Raw genomic sequence first — 17803 nt, forward strand, 5'->3', positions numbered from 1 at the left:
AGACTCTGAAGGAGCACCTAAGCCATATGAACCTGTCCATACACTCAACTTTATAAACCCCGCTTTCTGGCTTGGCACTGTTGCAAATTTGGCTGGAGGTAACTAAAGGCAAGATCTTCTCCATGGTGGCCCTGCAACCATGGAATGCTCTCCTTGGGAAGATTCAGCAGGCTGAGTCACTGATAATATTTAAGAAGGTCATTAAGGCCGTTCTTTTCCATGAGGCCTTTATTACTAGAATCTTTTATAACAATTTGGGTTTTAATTGCTGCTATTATTCTATTTTTATGGCTCTACAGCAGTGTTCCCTGCAACAGGGATTCCCAGATGTGGACTACAACTACAAATCATCCCTGGCTGCAGTGATCTTTGGCTGGGGATGATGGGAATTGTAGTCAGCAACATCTGGGAACCCCTGTTATAGGAAACACTGCTTTGTTTTCATGAGTTTAACTGTGTTTTATTGTGACATTTCTTGTCACTTTTGTATGCTGCCTCATGAGACTTAAAAAAGGTGGAGTATTTTAATATAATATAACAACAGCAACAACAAATATGGCTCTTGCATCATTGCAGGGCCTTTAGGAGAAAGCCCACTAACCTCTGGGGAGAGTGAGGGAAGGTGGAGATGTTGTGAGAGTCTCTCAACTTCTGTGGCAGCTCCTTATATAACATAAAAAGAACTCTGCTGGATCAGGCCCAAGGTCTACCTAGTCCAACATCCAGTTTTCCACAGTGACCCACTAGATACCTCTGGGAAATTCAAGCAGGAAATGAAGGTGAAAGTGGAGCTACTTTATTTCTCAGAAGGTGGGTCACCCAAGCCTCCCAGAACAGCCCCTAACTTTTTCATTCTTGCCCACTTCTACTCCTCCCTCTCCAATTCAAGCTGCTTTTCAAGGGGTGCTAGGACCAGAGCTGGCCTTTACAGGAAGATAGCCAAGAATGCAACCTGCATAGGGTTGCCATATTCTGGCTTGCCAAAGCTGGGTGCCTAATTTGCATATTATGTAAATTGGCTTGCAAATAATTTGCATATGCAATTTAGCTGCTGCACTTTCCAGTTGACTTGTAATTGCTCTAGATATCTACCAACAATAGTTGCGGAAGATATCTTTGCCTGACCATTTTCCTTGACATATTAACAGCAGCAATAGAACAAAAAAATGCATAGCTTTTAAATTAATGCTGCAATTCTGTACACACTTAGAGAGATCTGATTAAAACCAAAAGGTGCTTACTTCTAAGTAGGCATGCAAAAAGGTCCTTAAACATTACAATACACAACCTAGTAGGCACATCAAAAGCAAGCTAACCTCTCAACTGCCTGATAGAGATCTCCTGCTGATAACAAGCAAAGGCAACATTCCTCGGGATTACTGTACTTGTGAAAGTGAAACCTCCTGTGCTGAACTCTACCTCTCTTAATCCAAGTCCAGTGGTTTAGAAGAAAAGTGACTGCATGTTTTGCTCCATAACTCTGTTTCTAAAAGGGCTAGAGCTTAGATTTTTTTTTAAAGGAAAGCTGAAATCCAAGCCAATCCAGGTGGCTTAAGCAATGTGGGTGAGATGCTTAAAATCTGAGTGATACGCTGGCAACCCTAAACCTGCAGCGAGATCAGTCCCAGGAGTTTAATCGGGTAGCCAAAGAAGTGTGTGAGAGTGAAGGCAGAGTCAAAAAGGGGGAACCAGCAGCAGGAGGTTTGCCCAGAAGCTAGACTATAGCATATATCAGGGGTGGGTATTTGGAAGCTAAGGAGCTACTGCTATATTCCAGGCTTGCCTGAAGTAGCTCTCCAGGACAGACTTTGGGGGCATAGCCCCACCATTTTCAATCTCTCTCTTTTTGGGTTCTCAGGATTGCTTTTACTTTCTTTCGCCTTAATTTCTCTCCAGTCTCTTCCCTCACAGAGCAGTCTTTATTTATTGCCTCTCTCCTGCCCCTGTTGCAAAATTATCCTGGAATTACGCAGTTTTGATGTTAAAATCCCATATTCTGTTCACATAAACTTTTGGTACAAGCTGCCATTTTGTAACTGCCTCTGCCTCTCTAAGCCGCCATTTTGTGACTGACTGACTGACTGACTGTAAAATTATGCATGGAGTAGAGAGAGTGGACAAAGAAATTTTTATCCCTCTCTTGCAACACTAGAACCAGGGGTCATCTCATGAAACTGAAGGCCAGGAAATTTAGGACCAACAAAGGGAAGTACTTTTCAAACAGCACACAATCTATGGAACTCTCTGTCACGGGATATGGTGATGGCCACCAGCTTGGATGGCTTTAAGAGGGGTTTGGATAACTTCATGGAGGAGAGGTCTATCAACGGCTACTAGTCGGAGGGTTACAGGCCATCTCCAGCCTCAGAGGCAGGATGCCTCTAAATACCAGTTGCAGGGGAGCAACAGCAGGAGAGAGGGCATGCCCTCAGCTCTTGCCTGTGGGCTTCTCAGAGGCGAGCTGGTGAGGAGAGCTGGTCTTGTGGTAGCAAGTATCACTTGTCCCCTTAGCTAAGCAGGGCCTACCCTGGTTGCATTTGAATGGGAGACTACATGTGAATAACATAAGATATTCCACCTAGGGAATGGAGCTGCTCTGGGAAGAGCAGAAGGTTCCAAGTTCCCTCCCTGGCAGCATTGCCAAGATAGGGCTGAGAGAGACTCCTGCCTGCAACCTTGGAGAAGCCACTGCCCGTCTGTGTAGACAATACTGAACTAGATGGACCAATGGTCTGACTCAGTATATGGCAGCTTTCTATGTGTTATCTGGTGGGCCACTGTGTGAAACAGGATTCTGGACTGGATGGGCCTTGGGTTGTTCTTAGGTCTCTTCAAGCTGGTATTTCATATGGTAGCTCCTAAGTCTCTGGCAAGAAGTGTACCCACTTTAGTCTACATAATGGTCAAATGAAAGGGAAGAATCAAGGTTGCGGGCTGTGTTATCTCTAATTTTGTTTCTCTGTGTGCGGAATGAGTTTTGTTCTGGGCAGCAGTATCAAGGCAGAGTGTGCACATGTGCATTCAGAATGGGGCCTTCCTGATTCTACCTGAGCGGGATCTAAAATTAACTGAGCCGACATCAGAAAATGTGAGAGCGTGTGCACATGCGCACACCTTAGAGGGAACAGTGGTTGGGAGTAGGGGAGAAAGACAAGACCACGAGCATGGAGAAGACAGGACAATGGTGGGGAATTTACAGGTGGCAGGAAAAACAGGACTGCAGAAGGCACACCAGGCAACAGAAAGTTGATTCACATCCATTCCCATTATTGATAAAATGCCACAGAAGGCTTCCCCATCACTTCAAACGGGCAATGCATTTGAAACCGAGTCCATTCATGCATTCAGTGGCAAGTTAAAAGTGTCATGCAGTCAGACAACATAGACACCTATGCGAACCCCTTGCACTTCCTCCATTGCAGCTTCTTGACTGTACCCACAACCAGCAATTAGGCAGGGCTTGCATAAGATTCTGCAGATTGTAGTGTCCAAGTCCTGGGAACTGCAGATTTTGGCAGGCTGAGAATCTAAGCAGGTTTCTAGCTCCTTAAGACTGAAAAGCAGTTTTATCATGGCCAGGGCGCTAGCACTGGCTCCTGTCATTTCCAGTGATTAGAAGCAGGATAAGTTATATGCAAGCTTTCCTTGGGGAAGAATTTGGGACACCCTGGAGTCGGTGACATTTTTACTGTATATACTTCAGCATACACCATTCTATATATACGCTTCTTGGCAGGGCTCATGCCTTTTTTGTAGAGCACTTTGACATTTTAAGTATTTTAGGAGCAGAAGTAATAATAATAATAATATAGGACAAGCAAGAAAGCTAACAGCAGAACTATGAGCAGCCCACGAGCTTCAAAAGTTGAAAAAGAAAGGTGAGCCTTCCTGTGGAGCAAGTACACACCAAATAGTAAACTCCAAATAGAAAAAAAGCATTTATTTTGGGAGTAGCCAATCGAAGCAAGGCTTGTTGTGGGTCAATCACCTGAAGAGGGCTCTTTTCCTGCACTGCCCGTGTTCTATATGAAGCTGCCTTATAGGGGTTCATACTATTGGTCCAGCTAGTCCACACCACTCTACTATCTACTCCTAAACTTGGGTGCCCAGATATTATTGGACTACGACTTCCATCATCCTCAGCCACCATAGCTGGAGGTGTGGAGACGCTGAAGAACCACACAAAGCTTGCAAAAGGGTGTGACTAATGCGGAACCTTAAAATGTCCGGATTCAAACGTTACATCCTTAGACAGTACCAGGTTCCATAAAAGAGTAAGAAAAGGTCTGCGTCTGTGCTGGAGTTCCACAGGCAAGCAAAACAGAAAAAAGCAGTACAGAATGTGGTGATGGCTACAATAAGCACCTCCTAAGAACCTCATCTTTCATTAAAAGGAGAAGTAGTTGTCAAGCTTCTAGCCCTTAAGGCAAAAAGGAAAGCATGTGAGGGAAACACCTGGTGAAAACTCAGAGGGCAGGCACTGGAGGCTACATGCAGTGGATAAGGTGGTAGAATGAACGGTACGCATAGAGAATATTCATCTTGAACGCTTCTCGTATGCTAAAGAAACTCCTTGCAAGTAAAAAGCTAGCACACCAGGCAATAAATAAAAGAAGCTCCTTGCAAGTTGAGAGCTAGCACACCAGGCAATAAATAGAAGAAAAATTTGTATTGTTCCCCTTAATTGACATAACTTATACAGCATGCAGAATGGTGTTTTTTTTTAAGAAGTCTGTAGTATATATAGCTCGGAGTAAGAGATAGTATAATAGAAAACCCAATAAGTACAATAAGAAATATGATAAGGTATTAAAACTATTTTGTCCTGCTGAAATTTTTTTACTAGGCCAGAAAACTAAATTATCTTTCTGCTTCTTAAAGCAGACCACCCTGCCTATTCCTTTCCCCTAGGCCATAATGGAGACAGAAAGGGATCCTTACTTACCCAGAGATGCTCCACTACCATAGTTATCTGGCATGGCTTCCCTATACAGAGCTCTTCGTCCCGGATCCAGCAGGGCCCATTCCCCCTCAGTGAAATGCATGGCAAGTTCAAAGTCCACAGACCCCTGAAACAGGAAGAAGCCCCCCACTCAGACTTTGCAGCCTCAGGCTTAGTTCTCACAGGGTCTGGAGAAGAAGAGTCATAAAAGTGTTTGCAAGGGAAGATAAAATCACTAGTATTGGATAGAAGATAATTCCATCCATGAGGTTGCCTTCGATGGAGAGAGCATCACTTCTATGGAGAAGACAACATACAGCTCTTCCTCCCCATAAACTAGTGTATCAGGGAAGAATCTAGGCTAAAGGTTTTTCTTCTAAGATGCCACTTTTCTGTGTGGATGGAACTCTTTGTATGGAGGAGGATTCATAGGAAACTGCCTTCTACTGAGTCAGATCATTGGTCTATCTAGCTGAGTATTACCTACATCAGGGCTGCACAACTTTGGCCCTTTAGCTGTGTTTGGACTACAGCTCCCATAACCCCCATCCACAGTGGCCAATTGCCCGGGATGATGGGAGCTGAAGGCCAACATCTGCAGGAGGGCTGAAGTTGTGCAGCAGTAGTCCAAGGTTTTTCTGTGTTGCGAGCCGCCCAGAGAATATTTTGTTTTGGGGCAGCTAACAAAGTTTATTATTATTGTTATGCTATATACACACAGTCTTCCAGATGTTATTGACTGGATTTGGTACTTTAGTTATTGGGCCCTTTTCAAGGGTCTAGGATAACCAAAGAAAAATTAAAGATAGCATCGTAGTATTCATGCTGTCCCAAGTAGTGTGGCCTTCTGTACCTGATGTGTTGTGATTTTATCGATGCCCAAGGTGTCAAGATGGTGTTCAAGTTTTTTTTGGTAATGCACCAAGGGCACCCACAACTATTGTCACCACTACTGTTTTCTTTTTTCAGAGCCGCTCAATTTCAATCTGAAGGTCCTTGTATTTAGTTATTTTCTCCAGTTGTTTTTCGCCGACTTGTCTATCCCCTGGGATTGCAATATCAGTGATCAGAACCCAATTCTTCTCTATGACTGTCAGATCCGGCATATTGTGTGCTAAATGCCTATCATTCATTCATTTGGCAGGAGTCATTCCCAGCCCTATAGGAACTGAGACGCATGCAAATCTATGGCCCTTCCCCAGTAAACAGGGTTGAACATATGAGACTAAACCAGACCATTGGTCCAGCCAGCCCAATGTTATCTACTTTGGCTGGCAGGAGCTTTCCAGGGTCTCAGGTGGGGAGAGACCTTTCCTGCCCTTCTAACTGGCGACATGAGGGATTGAACTCAGAACCTTCTGCATGTAAAGCAGATGCTCTACCACTGAGCTGTGGCAACCAAGGCCTTTTTCCTAGAATGCAGCTTTAGAATTCTCTTTCAGCCTGTAATAGTTTAACACAGGGGTGGGCATTATGTAACTCAAGAGCTGATGGTGGTTCCCAGACATAACTGAAGTAGTTCTCCAGGTATCTGGGTTTGCTTCTCCCTCCTTTCTAGTCAATGCAGCAAATTTGATTGGCTGCCTGAGTGGAGGCATGGTTGTACTAGTTTTAATTCCTCCTTTGGGTGTTCAGGGTTGCTTTTACTTCCACTCCTACTAATTTCTCCCCAGTTTCTTCCTCCACAAAACAGCTTTCTTGCTCCCCTTCTGTCCCACAGCAAGATTCTCCTGGAATTGAATGGTTTTGATGTTAAAATCCCTTATTTTGTCAGTGTATTTTTGTACACGCTGCCATTTTGTGACAGGTGCCACCTCCCTGAGCCACCATTTCATGCTGATAGCTCCCACGGTTCTGGCAGAAAAAGAAGTAGCTCTCAAAAGCCTTAAGTTTGCCCACTCCTGGTTTAGCTAATTCTCCATCCATCACAAAACCTCTCAAGATTTATCTCCTCTGGACTCTTCTCCCCCCCCCCCCGATTCCATAGTTTCCATCCTAATGTTATAGAGAGAGAAAGTGGGCATTTATTTATTTGATATATTTGCAGTTCTCATGTCATGGAAGGATTAGTGCTTTTTTGTGGGTTTTAACATTTTAGATATAATAAAATGCATTATTTCTTGTAATGCTTTGAGGGTCTGATGGGCAGACAGGTAACATAGGGAGCTGCCTTATACCGAGTCAGATGATTGGTCCGTCTACCTCAGTGTTGTCTACACTGACTGGCAGTGGCTTTCCAAGGTTTCAGGCAGGGGTCTTTCCTTGCCCTCCTTGGAGATGCTGCCAGGGATTAAACGTGTGACCTTCGACATTCAAGCAGATGCTCTACCACTGAGCTACGACCCCATCCCAGCCAGTTGACCAGTTAGTTCCTATCTCTCCACCACTTGTAACTTTGTAACTTGGATCTATACAACAAATAAAACATTAAAAACCAAATTAATTTTTAAAAACCCTGTTCTATTCCAACTATAGCCGTTAGCAGAATTCGTTTCTGGTTTCATATTTCTGTAGCATGGTCACGTTACATACCTCGACTGCTGCTCCTTCAGAAGATTCACGTCCCTCAGTGGGAAGCAATGATATGGAATGACTTGAGGGCATTATTCCACCATCTGAAAGAGACAGAAGGGTGGTTGGAGAGAGTTCTGAAGGGGCTTCCTTTCATGAGGCGAGGTGATGCGGCTGCCTCAGGAGGCAAATTACTGGGAGGTCAACATTGTGGCAAGATGCCCCCTGCTGCCACCCTCGAACCAGCTGTTTGGGACCAATCGGACCAGCTCTGCAAGGAGCACCTCTCACACTCCATGCAAAGTCTGCAGACAGCACCAGGAAAGAAGAGGAGGGTGCTTGCACCCTTCCCTCCTCACTGCCTCCCATGCCACTTTCAAAGCTGGCAGGGGGCAGTTTTGAAAGGGGGCTGCCCCCTAAGGAGTGTGGGGAAAGGCAGCATATCATGCCTCACCTCAGGTGCAGCAATACAATGGTTTGCCCTGAGGCAACGGCACCCCCCTCCGCCCCCACTGGCTGTATTTGTCCCCCACTCCTATGAAGGCGCTGTCCAATTGGATAATTGCCCAAACACAACATGCTTCTTCTTTCTCCCCTCATATGAGAGGACACTGCAAATAGCCAGGCAGGTGAGGTGCGGTAGGTGCACAGCAAAGAGAACGAGAAAAAGAAATGGCAGGGAATAATGATTTTATTTTATTTTATTTTATTTATTTCATTTTATATCCCGCCCTTCCTCCAAGGAGTCCAGAGCAGTGTACTACATACTCGAGTTTCTCCTCACAACAGCCCTGTGAAGTAGGTTATGCGGAGAGAGAAGTGACTGGCCCAGAGTCACCCAGCTAGTCTCATGGCTGAATGGGGATTTGAACTCGGGTCTCCCTGGTCCTAGTCCAGCACTCTAACCACTACACCACGCTGGCCCCTTCCCGATGATGGTGGGAAGCAGTAGGGGAAGAGACACAGGCCTAGTTCTCACTCAGGTGGTGAACCTTTGTCAGGACTGTAGTACTTCAGACTGCAAATGCTGGCTCACATGACTGAATGTTCCTTCATTTTAGAAAAGGGAGGGGGAAAAGAAATGCTTGCACGCAGAAAACAAGGCTGTCAAGGAAACAGGCTCCCACCTAGCCTTCTCCCAGGCATGCAAGCTTTCTGTGTGAGAATTTTTTGGAGGAGCGTTCAGTCACGTGAGCCCCTACTTAGAAACTCATGTGGTACGGCCTTGACACAGCTCCCTCCCCCCCCCGCCCCAAGTGTGAGACTAGTTCAGGCCTTTGGTCTGATCCAGCAAGCCAGTTCTGACCTTCTTATGCTACATTGCCTCAGGGCAGCAGCCATCAGTTGGGCTAGGTCAGGGATGGCCAACCCGAGTCTCTCCAACTGTTAAGGCTACAACTCCCATCCCTCCCAGTACAATGCAGTGGAGAGTGATGGGAATTGTAGTCCAGCAGCAGCTGGAGAGCCTCCGGTTGGCCACTCCTGGACAAGGTAGTCCAGTGGATCCCTTCCACAAGACAAAACCAGCACATGTTGTGCAGTACAGCCCTTCCAGGATAGCAACCCTTCCGACTGCAAATGGGAGAAATCACAGGAGATATTCAGGCCTACATACGAGTAAAGGTGTGGCATGTGTATTTCCTAGCTATAATTTCTCTGCACATGGACAACTAGCAGGGCAGGGAGAGCCCTGGCATATTGAGGGGTTAGTTTTTTATAAGCAGGGAGTTCATTGTTATTAATATCACACATTACAGCATTTAACGAGTGATCTCCCCCACTCGCAATGTGAAACGGTACATTCCAGCAACACCATGCGACTGTGAATTGGTCTAATGCAGGGCTTTACAACTTCAGCCTTCTAGTTGAAGTACAACTCCCATCATCCACAGCTACAGTGGTCAATAATCAGCGATGATGGGAGTTGTAGTCCAACAACAGCTAGAGGGCCAAAGTTGTGTAGCCCTGGTCTGATGTAAAAGCTCAGCGGTAATTCTCATAAAATGGAGAAGGTGGGTAGTGATGAACTGCCTTGCACTTCCCTCTCTTTCTTGTCTGCTGAAAAAAATCAACTTCAATGAATTCCCACAATCATAAATCCCTACCTGGAGAACCAACAGCTATGCCTTCCCCCTCCTCGGCCTGCACATACAAATCTCTCTTCCCATTATCCAGTGGATTCATGCTCGCATCTTTGGGTGGCAGCGGCACCTGAAACAGCAGGGATAATTCCAGTGAGGTTAGTAAGCCGTATTACGACTGGAGTTATTTGTATTCCACTTTGGGGCAGGACTGGAGCTTGTACAGAAACAGTGAGGGCCTGGAAACCAACACCATGTGTGAGTAATGGTTGGAGAAGACTATGGGGAGATATGATAGCTGTCTTCAGGGCTATAGGTATTTTAGTTTAGAAAAAAAAAAGACAACTGAGAAGAGACATGATAGAGGTCTATAAAATCATGCATGGTGTGGAGAACGTTGATAGAAAATTTTCTCCCTCTTGCATAACACTAGAACCAGAGATCATTCCATGAAACTGATTGCCAGGAAGTTTAGGACTGACAAAAGGAAGTACTTTTCCACACAACGTATAATCAACCTATGGAATTCTCTGCCACAAGGTATGGTGACAGCCAACAACCTGGATGGCTCTAAGTGGGGTTTAGATACATTCATGAAGGATATGTCAATCAATGGCTACTAGTCTGAGGGCTATAGGCCACCTCCAGCCTCAGAGGCAGGATGCCCCTGAGTACTAGCTGCAGGGGAGCAACAAACAGCAGGAGAGAGGGCATGCCCTCAGCTCCTGCCTGTGGGCTTCCCAGTGGCATCTGATGGGCCACTGTGTGAAACAGGATGTTGGACTCGATAGGCCTCGGGCCTGATCCAGCAGGGCTGTTCTTATGAAAGGGCTGTCACATAGAAGACGGAACATGTTTGTTCTTGGTTGCTCCTGCGGACAGCAGTGTTCCCTGTTAACAGCGATTTCCAGAAGTTGTTGACTACAGCTCCCAGAATCCTCAGCTGCAGTGGTGTTTGGCCAAGGATTCTGGGAATTGTAGTCAACAACAGCTGGGAATCCCTGTTAACAGGGAACACTGCAGGGTAGGACTAGAACCAAGGGGCTGAAAGTAAAAGGAAGCAGGTTTAGGGTAGACATCAGAAGAATTGCCTGACTATAAGAGCTGTTCGACAGTGACAATCTGCTTTGTACAGTGATGGGCTCTCCTTTTACAGGAGGTTTTGAAATAGAGGCTAGGCAGCCACTTGTCTGGGATGCAGCAGCAGTTTCATACACTGAGCAGGAGGCTGGACTAGAAGCCTCCAAGGTCCCTTCTAACCCTAACATTCTATGATTTACCCCATACCCATAATATTAAAGATCTGTCAGTTATGCTGCCCCAGCACATATCTGCCATGTATGCATTTTTAATGTAGGCCTCTTAAAAAACAAGACCCAGAAAAGGGGTAGACGGGGGCCACAAAACGCAGAATTTTAGAGCTGAAAGGAACCTTGGAGGTCTTCTAGTCCAACCATGAGGCCATCTCTTATCGTTTCAAAATCTCACCTGCCACTTCCACATCTCGGTCTCTTGCTGGCTCATCAGAAAATCCTCTGCCAGGGCTGCTGTCTGGACGCAGTTCTCTGCGCCACATTCCCGGACCCAGCTCTGGATTTCTGGTGGCAGAATGGTCAGGAACTGCTCCAGAATCAGCAGCTCCAGAATCTGCTCCTTGGTGTGCCTCTCTGGCTTCAGCCATTGGTGGCAAAGCTCCTGCAGTTGGCTGTAAACCCTCCGCGGATCTTCCACCTCCTGGTAGCGGAACTGCCGGAAGTGCTGGCGCCGGGTCTCCATTGTGATGGCATCCCCTCGCAAGATGGCGGCCTTCACTTTCCCATAGTCCTCTCTGTCTCTGGCTTCCAGGCTGCTAAAGGCCTGTTCTGCCTCTCCACTAAGTGCCAGCAAGAGCCGGGCCGCCCACTCTTCTCTAGGCCACTGGCAGGCTCTGGCAACTTGCTCAAAGGAGGCCAGAAAAGCCTTAGCATCATCCCATGCCTCTGGGTTGCTCAGCTGTGAAGTTCGCCATCCTGAGTGAGGGGAATCCAGTGCCTTCAAAAACACTTGCCATTGGTCTTCCCATTCTTTGGACTGTCCTCCATCAGGGTCCTGTTTAACCCTTTTTGATGCTGCACAGCTTGGGAATTCTTTAATGCCACCAGGTTCAGTGGCATGGGGCATTTTTTCTGTCCCTCCTAATGCCTTCCTTATCCCAAGGCTTACCAGTGGATTCTGTGGATCCATTTTCATTTTTAGCGTCACCTTCTACTCTAATGCAGCCCCTGTTGGGAGTCCTGCCCCTTCTTCCAATCCTGACTGTGTATTCAAACGTTGTCTCTGTTGAGAAGGGTAGGGGAAAGGAATCCTGGCTGTATGTTAAGTCAGTGTAATTGGCCTGTCCAGTGAGGAAGCATCGCTTTCATTGATGCTACAACTCTTCTACTTCTGAGGACCAATATTGGTCCATTCAAGAGAATTCTTGGGAGATTTTTCTGATTGGTAAATCCTGCTGGAAAGATACACAAATTGCAACAAGAACATAAGAGTCCTACTGGATAAGACCAAAGGTCTATCTAATCCAGCATCCTGTTTCTACGCTTGCTTTGATTAGTTAAACTATGCTTTGACTGTCTGCAGACTATACCTGCAGCTAGTTTCGATATCTGAGGTAGGAGCACCAGAACAGTTCTGGTGTAATTTCTCCTTGAAGCTGTGAGAATTACTCAGCTGCTAGCTCCATGCTGCCACCTAATGACGCAGCGGGGAAATAACCTGACTAGCAAGCTAGAGGTTGCCAGTTCGAATCCCCACTGGTATGTTCCCCAGATTATGGGAAACACTTATATCGGGCAGCAGCGATATAGGAAGATACTGAAAGGCATCATCTCACACTGCACAGGAGATGGCAATGGTAAACCCCTCCTGTATTCTACTAAAGACAGCCACAGGGCTCTGTGGTCTCCAGGAGTCAACACCGACTTGACGGCACACTTTACTTATAGCTCCCTTCTAACTGAGCAAAGCAGCAACTTTTAAAGTGGCAATTCTTTTATATTTACCAGAGGGAGAGCAACTGTCCTTCTCCAGCCCCAGCACAACATTCCTCCAATGTTGCTGCTGTTGTCTAGCTTGAGTTTCTTTTTAGATTGTGAGCCCTTTGGGGATGGGGAATCAGCTATTAATTATTTATTTTCCTACCTAAACTGCTTTGAGCACTTTGAAAAGTGGTACAGGAAGCCCTTATTCAAGGGGGTTCTATTCTCGCCTATAGGTGTGAATATGGAAACTGTGAATAACGAAACCTTGAGTCAATAGGAATTGGGGGCGTTAGTTCCTAACAACAACCAAAAGCGGGGGGGGGGGCAAAAAAAGCAAGGGGGCAGAAATAAAATAAAAGGACAAAACCTTATTATCTAGGTCTCCAGCAAACGCCCCCCCTCCCCATCCTGTCAAAAAGTTATTATTTTTTAAAAGAGCCACAAAATGGCTGTCTGCTGGAAAATGATGGCCAAAAAGGACATTGGAAGTAATTTCCAATTCTGGGTCATTCCCAGCCACTCAAAACTGCAGATAGGCGAATTTCACCTATTTTCCTACCCACGGATAACGAAGCTAGGTGTCTAAGACCCAGTTACAGATATGTGAAACCACAGATACGGAGTCCGTGGATAACAAGGGCCACCTGTATATAAATATTTGTCGTAGTTGAAGTCTTATTTATTATACACCATTTTTTTTAGCAAAAAAACTAAATCTCAAAATGGGTTACATAGAAATAATAAAATGAAATAGTTCCCCGTCCCCAAAGAGTCCACAATCTAAAAAGAAACACTAGGTAAGCACCAGCAACTGCCACTGGAAGAATACTATGCTGGGTTGAATAAAGACAGTTGCTTTCCACTTCCTAAGACAGCCACCACTTTGAAAGCTGCTCTTTGCCCGGTTAGAAGAGGTAATTCATTCCCCATTCCAAAGGGGTTCACAATGCTATGTTGGGCTGAATAGAACAGTGACTGTCCCCATGCTAAATGGGGGTGTAGCCTGTAAGAGATTTTTGTCACCCCAAATGGAGGCGTGGGTTCAAATCCCACTGCTGACACCAAATATGTAAGAGATTTTTGTCACCCCAAAATCCTGCAACCAGGAATAAATGAGGGCTCCAAAAATCCTCACACTGATTAATAGGTTCTTTTGATGGTACTGGCTGTCAAGAATCCCAAGACCCAAGAAGACACGAGGAGAAATGGAGAGGTTATATTTAATCAAAGCAGATTTATTTTTCTTACCAATATTCAGATGAATTGCAGTATACAGGTGAAACTCGGAAAATTAGAATATCATGCAAAAGTCCATTAATTTCAGTAATGCAAATTAAAAGGTGAAACTGATATATGAGACAGACACATTACATGCAAAGCGAGATAAGTCAAGCCTTAATTTGTTATAATTGTGATGATCATGGCGTACAGCTCATGAAAACCCCAAATCCACAATCCCAGAAAATTAGAATATTACATGGAACCAAGAAGACAAGGATTGTAGAATAGAACAATATCGGACCTCTGACAAGTATACAGTGTACTGTGCTTGATTGGCCAGCAAACTCGCCTGACCAGCGACCCCCCTCCAAATGGAACACCGAGCCCTGGCTACTTTCGATCTGAGGTATCGATAAATGAGGAAGTGTGTCCGAGCTGACAGGCCAATCTTCACTAATTTTAGACAAAAGCTCTTGACAGCATGGAAAATTTGTTGAAATAGGGGAACTCAGCACTCACTCGGGGGGGGGGGGTGTTCATGCTGAGACCAAGGCCCAAACTTGTGTCAAGCAAACAGACCCATGTCAAGCATCCATCTGATAATCAATATGGCTAACCTACCCATACACCTATTCAATACAAAATAAAATCTTACAAGCCGAAGCTCAGTGGTAGAACATCTGCTTTGCAAGCAGAAGGTCCCAGGTTCAGTCCCTGGCAGCATCTCCAGGTACGGCTGGGAAGGACTCCTGCCTGAAAGCCTGAAGAGCTGATGCTGCCAGTTAGTGTATGTAGACAATACCGAGCTAGATGGACTAGGGATGTGCACGAACCACGGTTCGAGCACTTATAGGGAATTCAGACCAGGAATTTTAAGAAAAAGGAGAGCAGGTCCTTACCTGCTCTCTGCAGCCCATGCAGCTTCCTGCTTCCCAATAACCCCTCGCACAGCATCAGTACACATATGGCACCTGCGCATGTACAGGCGCCATTTGCGTGGTCGGCATGGTGTTGCTGACTATGCTGACCACTGCGTGGATGCCGTGTGCGTGCTGATGCCATGCAGGGAGCACAGAGGAGAATGGGGCAGTGGAGAGCAAGACCTTACCTGCTCTCCTTTTGAAAAAAGGTGCCTGGGCCGAATTCCCTAAAAGTGCTCGAGCCATGGTTCATGCACATCCCTAAGATGGACCACAGTTTGACATGGTATAAGGCAGCTTCCTTTAATATAAAATAATCATCACTTTGAAAAGCCCTTTTTGCCAGTGAACAGGGGATATCAGGGTACCACTTGCTACAGACAAACAGACGTAGAAGGCCATCTTCTTCGTGTTCTGCTTTGCCTTATTAATATATGTTCAGCACATGTACAGTCTCTGTGCAGTGTGTGTGTGTGTGTGTGTGTGTACACACACAGAGAGATCTGAACACAAGTACACATCAGTCCACAGGTTATGTTCAACACCATACAACCATAATAGATTTCCTCTCATTCCCTTGCATTTGAGGGGGTCTCTTTTGAACTGAACACATGCACAGTCATTCAGACAAACACATGTACACTTGAATGTACAGTCATTCAGGTGTCTGTACACACACATACAGTGTAATATATGAACAAGGCTCTTGTTAGCTTTCACAGGCACGTGGTTCATTAGTGTGAAGCAAACACACTACTGAAACTGTGATATCCAGCAAGGGAAATTTTTTGGGGTGGGGGAATAAACAAACTTTAGCTAAAGCTTCCTTTCCTTTCTTCACATTCATGCCTCTAATGGTTTTCCACCCTCTCCAAGAACCTGCTCTGATTTGCAGAGGAACAAAAATCCCTTTAACTCACCAGGACTCTATGAGCCAAAATCCAGTTTCTGCTTCTATCCTTACCATGGGGAAAGAGGAGATAAAGCCGGAAACCAGCTTTGCTACCTAAAGACCCATCTAGGAACCTGTGCTTGGTTGCTTTAACTCTTACAGGGCTTCACAGGCAAATCAGCTAGCTGGAAATGGCTGCAATTGTTCATGACTTCTCATTATTGGCTCTGTTCTTGGTATCTTTAGAATTAACCTGATATGCAAATGTTTAGCTGGTGAAGCTTGTCCCATTAGCTTCTCTCTGTGTTAGGAAAAAGCCCAATTTCTGCTGGTGTTTAAAAGCACAGGAGCAGTGCAGGTGGAAAAGCTGGCAATGCTCAATTAATTTGCTTGTTATTCCAGGTGCCTAATCCCTTAAATTTGGCCAGGGCTCCTGTGATTTTAACACTGTTTAACAGACAGAACATTTAAGAGGTGAACCTTTCCCCCATTTTCCCAGCACACCTTCCCCACAACTGCCCAGTTGTGCAGAAGCAAAGCAGAGTTTGTCGGGGGTGGCTTGTTATGCAGAAGCGAGTTTTGTATTAGGCAAATTTTCTTCTGCTACTCAGTTATCAAGAGTACAGGAGCCATGCTCTCCTTATCTGTATCTGTTAACTGTCGAGCTGGTGATAAATGTCATAGAAATAAAGCAGTCCCTAAAGAAAAACCCATATGAATGGAGCGCACATAATAGCATGAGGCAGACTGTTCCACTGAGAAACAGCCCTTACAGTTAGGAAATGCTTCTAATGTCTAGCCAAATCTGCTTTCATCCCACAGTTTCTAGTCCTGCCTTTGTGAGCAACAGAGGCCAAGTCTGCATCCCCATTCCGTGTGACAGCCCTTCAGATAGTTGAAGAAGGGTATAATCTCCAGAGCCACCTAATGGCGCAGTGGGGAAATGACTTGACTAGCAAGCCAGAGGTGGCTGGTTCGAATCCCCACTGGCGTGAACACCTATATCAGGCAGCAGTGATATAGGAAGATGCTGAAAGGCATCATCTCAGACTGCGCAGGAGGAGGCAATGGTCAACCCCTCCTGTAGTCTACCAAAGACAACCACAGGGCTCTGTCTTTGCCAGGAGTCGACACCAACTCAGCAGCACATCATTACCTTCATAATATCTCCCCTCAATCTTCTCTTCTCCAGGCTAAGCATACCCAGCTCGCTCCCTCAGCCATTCCTCATAGGACTTGATTTCCAGACTTCTCGCATCTTGGTTATCCTTTAAGGCAGGGTTTCTCAAATTTGGGTCTTCAGGTGTTGATGGATTACAACTTTCATCATCCCAGTTATAGGAGTTGTAGTCCGGCACCTGGGGACCCAAGTTTGAGAGCCTGCACTTTAAGATGCCACAGAGACCAGTATTGGTTTTGGTGTAACAGTCTAATATGGTGTGTTACCAAGTTTGCTCTGAAATGCAGTAGTAACCACCGCTTGTGACTATATTTTGGTTAAAGTGGGGAAAATTAGATCTAATTGGTGCAAACCGGTACATGAGAACATAAGAACAGCCCTGCTGGATCAGGCACAAAGCCCATCTAGTCCAGCATCCTGTTTCACGCAGGCAAGAGGTATGTGCACGCCCTCTCTCCTGCTTTTGCTTCCCTGCAACTGGTATTGAAAGGCATCATGCCTTTCAGGCTGGAGATGGCCCATGGCCATCAAACTAGTAGCCATTGATAGACCTGTCCTCCATGAATCTGTCTAAACTCCTTTTAAAGCCATCCAAGCTGGTGGCCATCACCACATCCCATGGCAAGGAATCCCATAGATTAATTATACGCTGTGTGAAAAAATACTTCCACTTGTCGGTCCTAAATTTCTCAGCTTTCAGTTTCATGGGGTGACCCCTGGTTCTAGTGCTGTGTGTGAGAGAGAAAAATTTATCTCTGTCTACCCTCTCCACTCCATGCATAATTTTATACACTTCAATCATGTCTCCCCTTAGTCGCCTCTTTTCCAAGGTAAAGAGCCCCAGATGATGTAGCCTAGCTTCATAAGGAAGGTGCTCCAGGCCCCTGATCATTTTGATTGCCCTCTTCTGCACCCTTTCCTGTTTTACAATATCCTTCTTAAGATATGGTGACCAAAGCTGTACGTAGTACTCCAGATGTGGCCACACCATAGATTTGTATAAGGGCATTATAATATTAGCATTCTTATTTCCAACCCC

General features: G+C 45.6%; 2 protein-coding genes across 8 annotated transcripts in view; one reads left to right on the plus strand and one right to left on the minus strand.

Moving 5' to 3' along the window:
• Nucleotides 1–15689, minus strand: part of LOC128342581 (zinc finger protein 239-like) — a 48055-nt gene extending 32366 nt beyond the window's left edge. For 3 of the 5 annotated variants that reach the window (XM_053290008.1, XM_053290004.1, XM_053290007.1), the window contains exons 1-5: nt 15613–15689; nt 11023–12022; nt 9559–9664; nt 7475–7557; nt 4946–5069 (exon numbers count right to left, since the gene is read on the minus strand). In XM_053290008.1, the coding sequence (XP_053145983.1) occupies nt 4946–5069; nt 7475–7557; nt 9559–9664; nt 11023–11763 (1054 nt within the window). In that variant the 5' untranslated portion in view covers nt 11764–12022; nt 15613–15689. The remainder of the gene's footprint in view (nt 1–4945; nt 5070–7474; nt 7558–9558; nt 9665–11022; nt 12023–15612) is intronic. The other 2 variants (XM_053290005.1, XM_053290009.1) reach the window with 2 other exon arrangements.
• LOC128342596 (zinc finger protein 436-like) overlaps nt 1–17803 on the plus strand; it is a 55910-nt gene that overhangs the window by 7880 nt on the left and 30227 nt on the right. The window lies entirely within an intron of this gene.

Source organism: Hemicordylus capensis, chromosome 2, assembly GCF_027244095.1.
Source record: "Hemicordylus capensis ecotype Gifberg chromosome 2, rHemCap1.1.pri, whole genome shotgun sequence".
Lineage (NCBI taxonomy): Eukaryota > Metazoa > Chordata > Lepidosauria > Squamata > Cordylidae > Hemicordylus > Hemicordylus capensis.